Raw genomic sequence first — 10,590 nt, forward strand, 5'->3', positions numbered from 1 at the left:
GGTTTTGGGGTGTTTTCGGCATCATCTACCCTTTCACAAGTTGAGGTAGATGAGTTTATTAGGAGCCTCTTAAACTTGTGCCCAATTTTGAATGACTTGACTTGTGAAAAGAGTATGGAAAAGGGAAATCTTTTCAAAGTAAGTCAGGTTTGAGACAACTCAGGCAAATATGAAGTTAAATTATTTTCAAACTAAATTTGAATCTTAATATGTTGATTGTGAATTAGGTCTTGTTTGGGTTTGATCCAAATCAAATTTAACCCTACTCATGTACTCAATTTAAAATAAATGAATTTCAGTTATATCATATAAGAACTTATATAAAGTATTAGTGTATTACTTACAAAAAGAATACTTATAAATATTTTTTTTTTAAGCAAACCTTGACGGTACGAGGGAAATTTATTAATTGAAAGAAAAAATGACACCTATAGAGGGGGACGTAATGAGCCTTACCTCTTCAATAAGACTAAATACAATACCAATAAAAAAAAAAATTATGCATGAATTACACATAATACATATAAAAAAATATATATTGTACACACCATTGATGTTGGTAATTAATGTATATACAATATCATATAATTTAAAAGACGTATCGACATCCTATGAGTAGAATTCTTCTCCTTCTTCATCTTCCTCTCCTCCTCCTCCTTCTTCTTCCTCTTCTTCTTCTTTTTCTTCTTCTTCTTCTTCTTCTTCTTCTTCATCATCATCTGAATAGATTTAACAGAGTCGAATTATCAATAAACAAGTAAAAGATAAATATATAACAATGATATATATGAATAATTGCCAATTGTGTGATTAAAGAATATGATGATAAACATTATTCATACCACTTTCACGACTTGGCATAGCTTCTCTTGCAGTCCCATTTCCTACAAAAGCAATAAGCTTATTATAATAACGAAATACTTCATGTACAAACACATGTGTGTATGTGCTGTGATTGATTTTTAATTAGAGATCAATAAATGATCATATGATTCAATCATATGTACATCTGTTCAATCAACTTTAATCTTAAATTTAAACTTATTTTAAAAATTTTAATTTACATAAAAATTACATAACATTTATGGAATTATTTTTGTCTCAATATAATGAGATTTATTATTTATAATAATAATTTTATTAAGAAAATAAAACAAAACCAATTGATAGCATTAAGAGATTTAAAAACTGAAAAAAAAAAAAAAAACTTAAATTGTGTGTAACTAAGAATTTAATTATAATTATAAATTAATAATTTTCTTGGGGTTTTCACCTGGGCTGAAGCCAGGGGAGCCACCCCCTGCCACCAACACCCCTGTTTCTTTATAAATGTTGAATAAATGGGAATGAACAATTAATGTAACAAGAAAAAAGTAATGCAAATCAAAATGTACAAATAATGTGAATTGAAAATAATTAATCAAATGGCATATTTTAATGTTAAATTGAAAATAATGTGAAAGTTGAAAAAATTAATTAGCTGTAGCTCTTTGAGTACATACCTGTGTAGTACCTTCAAGACACACTTTTTTAACCTTGGGTATCACTAGCTTTCCAGAACAGAAGGTCTTCATGTTTCCACATCGAGAGATATTTAAGAATTTCAATTTTGGGAATTCAATAGTATATGACCCAGAGCTAAAACAAGTGAGTTTGTTTAGATCACTGAGTTCCAAGTCTTCCAAACTAGGAAATGTAATGCTCTCTAATGACGTTTCTTTTTCTCCTTTCTCATTTGTGATTATTTCTCGTATTCCATGGCAATACATTACTTTAAGTTCTCTAAGCTCCACCAAGAGTTTGGCAATTGAGGGTGTGAAGAGGATTTCTAAATTATAACAAAAACTTACTTCTAAAGAAGTCAGGTTTCCCAAACATAGGGAGGTTATAGTGTGATCTAACTCTACATCCTCTGCTTCTTTCTTCTCAAAGATCTCCTTTAAATTATAGCAATCTCTTATTCTTACTTCTTCCAAACAAATAAGGCTTTGGAGTATAGTTGCTGAAAATAGTTTTATTAACTTAGAGCATGCCTCCAAATATACTCTCTTCAAGTTATGGAGGCTTATGGATTGATGGTCACCCTTCCATATATGTGACATCTCTTTCAAATATACCAAATCCAAATACTCTAACGACGAGAGTAACTTGGTCTCTCCCTTTTCAATCTTAATTTTTTCACAATCAAATATATACACCAATGATCTACACTGTTCTACTCTAAGAGTTTGAAGATTTCGAAACCTTTGTAACAAATGACTTGGTGCAATATTTAACAAGCGCTCACACCCTTTCACTTCTAAAGCTTTTAGTTTACAAAAAGACTTAGCAGAAGGCTTTCCATTACATAGTGCAATAAGGTAGTAATTCTCAATGAGATGCAATTCCTCTAAATTGTGGAAAGTGGAGTTTCGTGTCAATTCCCTTGCATTGAAGAGATAGCTTATCTCATCACATCTTTTGAAATTGAGATACTTCAATTCATTTAACCCTTCTTCAGTTAGGTCTTGACTGATACTCTCTAAATCAACAATATATTTTAAAGTTAGTCTCTCAATTCTTTTGACCAAATCTCTAAACTTGTCATATATCATTGCAATGTTAGTCAATGAGATCTCCATATTGCTTGATGAGTACAACTCTTCGCTCAAATATTTTTCAAAAGAAGATTTATACTGGGTAAATGGATTAACATCTTTTATTAAGATAAAGTTGGTTAGTTTTTGGGACGACAAGAAATTTGGTGGTAAATCAAGGTTATTTGGAACAAAAATATGTAAGCTAGTCAATTGGGACAAGGCTGCTAACTCATCAAGATCGACATTACTACCACTTTCAGATTTTGCTACCATGACAAGATTGCCATTACTACCACTTTTGGATTTTGTTAATTCAACATGATTGACATTACTATCACTTTTAGATTCTACTAACTCAACAAGATTGACATTACCACTTTTAGATTATGCTAACTCAACAAGATTGATGTTACTACCACTTTTAGATTTGGCTAACTCCACAAGATCGATATTACTACCACTTTTAGATTCTGCTAACTCAACAAGATTGACATTACTACCACCTTTAGATTCTGCTAACTCAATAAGATCGACATTACGACCACTTCTAGATTCTGCTAACACAACAAGATTGACATTACTATCACTTTTAGATTCTGCTAACTCTACAAGATTGGCATCACTACCACTTTTAGATTGCCAATTAACAAAATGATTAATGTACAACTCCTCTAACTTTTGAAGAGAGGATATAACACGATGAGGTATGAGTTTTAAATTCATATTATTCAAATCTAACAACTTGAGATTAGTTAATTGATTAAAGGATAAAGGGATCTCCTCAACAAATTTAGAATTAGAAAGGGAAAGAATCTCAAGATTACTTAGCCTTCCAATTACAGATAGATCAACCAACTTGGAAGTACTAACATCTAATGTTCTAAGATTTGAGAGAGATGAAAGTGAATAAGGTAATGGCTCGAGGTATGTTCGTCCCAAGTTTAAAACTTTGAGATTTGCCATTTTCTCAAAGAGTCTACTAGGGACAACAAAACTTTTATTTTTCTGTAGCAATAAAGCCTCCAATTTTGGGTATTCCAACCCATAAGGTAGCTCTCTAACATAATTTGACATCAATGAGATACATGTGAAATCTTTAAATGTATCTCTATGTCCCAATGCAGCATTTACCATGAATTTATGGTTGTATATAGGAGCTCTAGCTATTGCAAAACCACAAATAACATCATGCATTTTTACATACTTTTTACCTTCTTTAATCAAGAGAAAAGAAGAGGTTAAGGTACTTACAATAGCATGAACCTTGTTTCTAACATCCTCAATTGCCTCATTAGTATCTCCAAACCACTTCAAGCCTGTCCAATATCTGACCAAATCTTCAATAGGAATTTTGTAGTCCTTTGGAAATAAGCTACAAAACAAAAAAAGTAATTTTGTCTCATTCTCTAGGTAATTAAAGCTTAGTTCCAAAGATGAAAAAAACATTTCTCTCCATTTCTGGGATGCTCGAAGAGGTAGACATTTTAAGTTGTCGTGCTACATTGCTCCACACATGCTTGTCTTGACCTTTTAAAGCTATTGCTATTGTCACAATTGCAAGTGGCAATCCCCCAAATTGAGTAGTTACCTCTCTTGCAATTGGGTTAATATCAAAATTTTTAACAATTGAGCCCGCATTCTTGCTAAAAAGTTCCCAAGATTCTCGTTTAGATAAAGTTTCAACCGTATATATCTTTTGGCATTCCATTCCATTACATACATCTCTGCGTCGAGAAGTGATTAAAATTTTACAACCTCTGTGGTCATTCCCAAAAGGAATACCGATCTTATCCAATTTAATTATTTCCCAAACATCGTCTAATATTATGAGAATTTGCTTCTCTTTCTTGATTCTCTCCCATAATGAACTTGCTCTTGCCAATTCAGAATGAGTAGGAAGAGATGTAAAGCCTAATATGTCAGCAATTTCGCCTTGAATCTTCATAATACTGGGGGTTTGAGAGACAATTGCCCTCACTGCAACATCATATAGCTTGGCTTCTATAACATATTGGCTGATTTCTTCAACTAGTGTGGTTTTACCGATGCCCGCCATCCCACATATTCCAATTTTGTTGACATTGTTAGCATTTATTAAAGCCTTCAGAACTTCTTTCTTAATTGAATTTCTAGATTTGAATGGGCCAGAATTAAATACCTCAGATGAAGATATAATTCTAGATGGAGGAGCAGGACAAGACACACTCTTAAAGTTTCCCCGTTCTTGAAGTTGATCAGAAATTGCTTGAGTATGCTTTTTTGCCTCCTGACTAAATCGAGAACGTTGGCTGAGATTAATGCACCACCCTTTGAGGCACCTCTTGTTGGCCTTGTTTTCACGTTCCAAAAACTCTTCAGCTTTTGCAGAAACATCATCAACTTCAGCTAACCAGTCTCGAACAATAGTGAAGATGATTTCTCCATTTCTTTCAGCAGACTCGATTTTCTTTTGCACCATGTCTCTGCTATCCCTCAGCTTCTCAACTTGCTTTTTCAATTTTTGAATGTTGTCATTGTAGTGAAACAAGTAACTGAGTTGATCGCTGGCAGCTGCAAACACCCAGTTAGCTATCTCCCTGCCAATAGCATTGACAATTTCCATGGCTTTGTTGTTTTTTTTTGGGAAATTTTAAAAACAAGGCAAAATTAAAGGGGTCTAAGCGAAATTACCCAAAAAATTCAGGTTTAAGCAAAAATGCCCAGGTTTTGTGAAATGACGAAACTGCCCCCATATATAAACACAGCAAATTTTCACTGTACAATTCAAAGAAAATTCGAATTTTTTCCACATCCCACGGCAATCCCACGGCGAACGTCATTTCCGCCGATTTTCTTGCTTTCCGGCAACCGAAAATGGAAAATAATGTTATCACATCTCCCGTAATCTTGTTTGGATCAAGTTATTGCTCATATTATTGAGATTTGATTGAAATTTTTCGGTTTGAAATTTTAGGGTTTACGGTTTGAACAATGCTTAAATTGTTTTGATTCTTGGTTGTTTTTGTTGAATTAATTGAGGGGTTTTGTGTTATACAACGTGTAGATTCGATTTATGTGAAAATCGGAGGCTGAAACGACCAAATTTGGCCGAAAATGACTACCGAAGAGATCGGCAGTCCGACGTGGGAATAGTGTTTCCCACGTCAAAATCATGCATCCCACGTTCAGCCAAATTTATGGGGGTAAATTAGCTTTTTAAAACTAGTGGGGAGTCGTGGGAGACACATTAGCCCACGTGGGGTTTTTTTGAAATTGTGTCACGTCAACGTGAGTTTGGCGAAATTACGAAAATGGCCCTATACATAAATACAGCCAAATTTCTTATTTCCCACGTTAATATTTGCAAATTTACTGTGCATTTCTTTCAAATTTCAAAACTTTTCCCGTCACCACGTTCATCCCACGGCCGACCAGATTTCCGTCGATTTTCGTGATTCCGGCATTGCAAATGGCAAAGAAGGTTAGTATCTCCCTAATTTTGTTTGGATCAATTATTTTCATATTATTTGATATTTGATTGAGATTTTTGTTTGAAATTTTTATAATTTTAGGGTTCTTAAATGAACAATCTAAATTGTTTTTTTTAATTAATTTGTTGTATAAATTATACAACGTATACAACGAATTATTGTGAAAATCGGAGGCTGAAACGACCAAAAATTTGGCCAAAAATGACTGCCGAAGAGATCGGCAGTCCGAGTGGAAACAGTTTTCCCACGTCAAAATCATGCATCCCACGTGCAGCCAAATTCTGTTTTTATTTTTAAAGTAGCTTTAAATAAATATTTAAAATATTGAAAAGCCTATGAAATTCTTAGAACACAGTGGACCAGTTTAGAATGAGTTTAAAATATTTTTAAAAATTATACTTTTTTATCTATTTTAATTGATTATAATTTTCGAATTTTATATCCGTTTTTTCTTTAATTATTTTTCAAATTTAAGAATAAATTAATTCCAATCCTTTAATTTCCATTTCACCGTTTTCGAGATATGGACTCGTATTTTTCTGAAGGATTTTTTTTCGATTGTTCCCATTCTAGGGTATTTCAATTTTAGAATTCGAATTTCAATTCCTTTTTCGGATTTATTCATCGTTTTACGAGATATGGACTCGTATTTTTCAGATTTCCGAAGGATTTTTCGATTGTTCCCATTCTAGGGTATTTCAACTTTTAGAATTCGAATTTCAATTCAATTTTTTCGAATTTCACCGTTTTACGAGATATAGACTCGTATTTTTCAGATTTTCGAAGGATTTTTCGATTGTTCCCATTCTAGGGTATTTCAACTTTTAGAATTCGAATTTCAATTCCGTTTTCTCGAATTTCATCGTTTTACGAGATATGGACTCTTATTTTTCAGATTTTCGAAGGATTTTTCAATTGTTGCCATTCTAGGGTATTTCAATTTTTAGAATTCGAATTTGAATTTCAATTCTGTTTTTTTGAATTTCACCGTTTTACGAGATATGGACTCGTATTTTTCAGATTTCTGAAGGATTTTTTGATTGTTCCCATTCTAGGGTATTTCAACTTTTAGAATTCGAATTTCAATTCCGTTTTTTCGGATTTTATCGTTTTACGAGATATAGACTCTTATTTTTCAAATTTCTGAAGGATTTTTCGATTGTTCCCATTCTAGGGTATTTTAACTTTTAGAATTCGAATTTCAATTCCATTTTTTCAAATTTTATCGTTTTACGAGATATGGACTCTTATTTTTCAGATTTCCGAAGGATTTTTCAATTGTTGCCATTCTAGGGTATTTCAACTTTTAGAATTCGAATTTCAATTCTGTTTTTTCGAATTTTACCGTTTTACGAGATATGGACTCGTATTTTTCAGATTTCTGAAGGATTTTTTGATTGTTCCCATTCTAGGGTATTTCAACTTTTAGAATTCGAATTTCAATTTCGTTTTTTCGGATTTCATCGTTTTACGAGATATGGACTCTTATTTTTCAAATTTTCGAAGGATTTTTCGATTGTTGCCATTCTAGGGTATTTCAATTTTTAGAATTTGAATTTCAATTCTGTTTTTTCGAATTTCACCGTTTTACGAGATATGGACTCGTATTTTTCAGATTTAAGAAGGATTTTTCGATTGTTCCCATTCTAGGGTTTTTCAACTTTTAGAATTCAAATTTTAATTCCGTTATCAGGCAGTTAAATCTTGTTTTTTAAGTTTTGTCATTTCCTTTTTTATTATTTGGTATTTTTCATCTTTTTATGTTTTTTCCACGTATACATTTGTTTACATATTTGTTTTTACTCATGTCTAACGAATTTTTTACATTGTCTCAGGATATTTCCCCGAGAGTCGTCTACCTCTATGCGTCGACGATTAGTGACGCAGTTGTATTTTCACTGTATCGAGTAGCTCACGGATTTATATTTATCGTTATTCCTATGTTTAGATGTATATATTCATTATGTGTATATGTGTATGATATACTTTATTTGTGGTTATATATGGATGTGTATTGTATTTGATTTCATTTTTTAAATAATCTTGTAATGAAAAAACAATAAAAACGTATGATTACTCAAACATTTACACACTTGAAACAATTAGAGAAAATAACGTAATACTGAAATAACTCATACGAAACACTAAATTTATTACATCAAATGACAATACAATTACACGTTTGAAACAATAATAAAAATACATCGGTTACATAAAACTGAAGTACAACAATGAAGAATCATATAACAAACAAAATTGAGTATAAGCATGTCAAGATCTCGTTCCTTTGCCTTTTGTATGTGAACGCTGGGGGGCGGAGCTCGGGACCGGTGCTGGGGATTTACATTGGGTTCGTGTATGCCCCGGTTCATGATAACGACTGCAAATCCTCGATGTAACAATTTCTCCTTGCGATGGACGTCGATTTCTATTAGATGAACGACCTGGACAACGACTATTGAGGACGGGGGGCAATATAACTCTGTCTTCCAGTGAGTGTAACCAATCACATTGATTTCCAAGAGGATTGATCGGTTTCTGATATATTACATGGTAAATATCGGTGCGAAAGAATGGATGAACCCATGCGTGCACATTCGTCAGTCTCATATGTCGTGCAACGGCAATGACATGCTTGCACAGAATACGTGAAAGTTGAAACTTTCTACACGTGCAAGACATGTCACCAAGGTCCACAATACCCATGAATCCACCAAATCCAACAACCTGATACCGAGTAGGTGTAATCGGTCGAACATCCAGACTCGCAGACTTTGAAAGACGATTACTGATCTTATCTTCCGCCCAAGGGGTGAGGAAGTTATGACATTCACCTGTAATTCAGAAAAAATATTAAGAACACATTTGGTAATATGATTAACAAAGTGGAAAAAAGTATATGAGATAACTTTTAATTAATATCGATTTGATACTTACTTGCATGGGTTCTCCTCTCGTAAAACCATCGTTGCATTGTACCACGAATAAACTCCAAGAGCATGGTTATAGGTAGGCCCCGTGCATGTCTGACAAGGGCATTAAATGACTCAGCAATATTTGTGGTCATAATGTTGTATCAATGTCCTGGAAAATACGCTCTACTCCAACGGTGAAAGCCGACATCCAGTAGATAAGCTCCAGCTTGGGGGTTCATTGAGTCAATGGATTGCATCATCGAACCAAATTCAGACTCTGTGTATGATTTAGCGGCTTTCTAATATGCACCCGCAACTTGTAAGAGGGAAAAAAATTAAAACTTATTGTAAGCAAAATGTTTGAAAATGATAAACTGTTATAAATTTAATTACTTGTTTACAATATACCTTTGAGTCCCGTTTATACTTTGCCCGCATGTTACACAGAAGGTGATGACAACAACATCCATGGTGGACATCTGGAAAGACTTCAGCCATTGCCGAGTAGATAGCATAATGTCGATCGGAGATTATTGCAAGCTCAGAGAGGTCAGGGATGCATTCTTTAATTCTCATAAGAAACCAACACCACATGTCGTGATCTTCTTTTTTGCCGACACCGAAACCAATAGGGTATATTTGATTATTACCATCAAGAGCCACCACAATAAATAAATGCTCCAGATATCGACCTTTAAGGAAAGCAGTGTCAATGCAAATAACGGGGCGAAGATATTGACTAAACGCACGAACGGAACATCCTAACGCCATGAAAAAATTTGTAAATCGATGCTCATCATCTGTTTCAATAGCAGTAACGGTGCCCGGATTAGTACGTTGTAAATTGTAACAATAATCTGGTAATAGCATAAAAGATTCCTCCGGTGAACCCCTCAATGAATTGATAGCCCAATTTCTTGCCCGCCAAGCCTGTGAGTAGGAAATATCAATTTTATATCGATCGGCGATGTCTACAATTATTTCTTTAGGCCGATAAATTCGATCAATCATCACAAACTTTGATCTCATTAATTGACCTAAAGCTCGGGCGCCAGCTTGTCTGTGATGTGGCAAGATTTGATCAACTAAACATGTGTGGGTAGGATTCATAGAGTTGATACCCCACACATCACCAACAGTGGACTTGGTTGCATGTATATACCACTTACAATTTTCGACCGTGCACTTAATTTCCCACCGTTTCTTGTTAGACTTTTTGACATCAAATTGAAATCCTTTCAGTAAGGCGAATTGCTTCACAGCGTCTTTCAATTGGACTTTATTATGAAAAATATCCCCTATCTTGACACCATGCTCCTCTCGGATCGATCTGGAACTACCTGATGATGCTGATGGCTGTGGAGGAAAATCAGGAAGCCACCTAAATGGATCAGTGGGGACATTGTCAAAAAATGGCCCAGAATAATTTCCACCACCTGAAATAGGATCTTCAAGCTGTAAACTATCCATACCCTCGGTAACTGATGCCATATACTCAGGCTCTACATCTTCTGAAGGAATGTCGGGCATATCATTTCCATCAAAGTCACCCCAATAGGGAACTATATCTTTTTCTCCATGAGCCCATGAGTTTGCAATATACAACGGGTCATTACTGAAATCAAT

At 34.0% G+C, this 10,590-nt stretch overlaps 2 protein-coding genes across 2 annotated transcripts; both read right to left on the reverse strand.

The window, feature by feature from the left end:
* Window positions 1-836: 836 nt before the first annotated feature.
* Window positions 837-2,852, reverse strand: LOC123204296. The gene is made up of 2 exons (XM_044620907.1): window positions 1,503-2,852; window positions 837-884 (listed from the first exon to the last, which is right to left on the reverse strand). The coding sequence occupies exons 1-2, from the start codon at window positions 2,850-2,852 to the stop codon at window positions 837-839; spliced, it is 1,398 nt and encodes a 465-aa protein (XP_044476842.1).
* A 111-nt stretch (window positions 2,853-2,963) lies between these two features.
* On the reverse strand, window positions 2,964-9,275 carry LOC123204348 (disease resistance protein At4g27190-like). The gene is made up of 4 exons (XM_044620956.1): window positions 8,987-9,275; window positions 8,494-8,883; window positions 4,024-5,129; window positions 2,964-3,938 (listed from the first exon to the last, which is right to left on the reverse strand). The coding sequence occupies exons 1-4, from the start codon at window positions 9,114-9,116 to the stop codon at window positions 2,964-2,966; spliced, it is 2,601 nt and encodes an 866-aa protein (XP_044476891.1). The 5' UTR covers window positions 9,117-9,275.
* Window positions 9,276-10,590: the final 1,315 nt, after the last annotated feature.

The sequence above is a fragment of the Mangifera indica genome, chromosome 2, assembly GCF_011075055.1.
Source record: "Mangifera indica cultivar Alphonso chromosome 2, CATAS_Mindica_2.1, whole genome shotgun sequence".
Classification (NCBI taxonomy): domain Eukaryota; kingdom Viridiplantae; phylum Streptophyta; class Magnoliopsida; order Sapindales; family Anacardiaceae; genus Mangifera; species Mangifera indica.

Coding starts and splice junctions, on each gene's coding strand:
- LOC123204348 (XM_044620956.1), bottom strand. CDS start 9,116: ATGACCACAAATATTGCTGAGTCATTTAATGCCCTTGTCAGACATGCA. Junction 5,130..8,493: donor CCTCAATAGTCGTTGTCCAG/GTCGTTCATCTA, acceptor GGGTGTTTGCAG/CTGCCAGCGATCAACTCAGT. Junction 3,939..4,023: donor TCCCAGAAATGGAGAGAAAT/GTTTTTTTCATC, acceptor TTATTTCCAAAG/GACTACAAAATTCCTATTGA.
- LOC123204296 (XM_044620907.1), bottom strand. CDS start 2,852: ATGGTAGCAAAATCTGAAAGTGGTAGTAATGTCGATCTTGATGAGTTA. Junction 885..1,502: donor GTCTTGAAGGTACTACACAG/GTATGTACTCAA, acceptor TTGCTTTTGTAG/GAAATGGGACTGCAAGAGAA.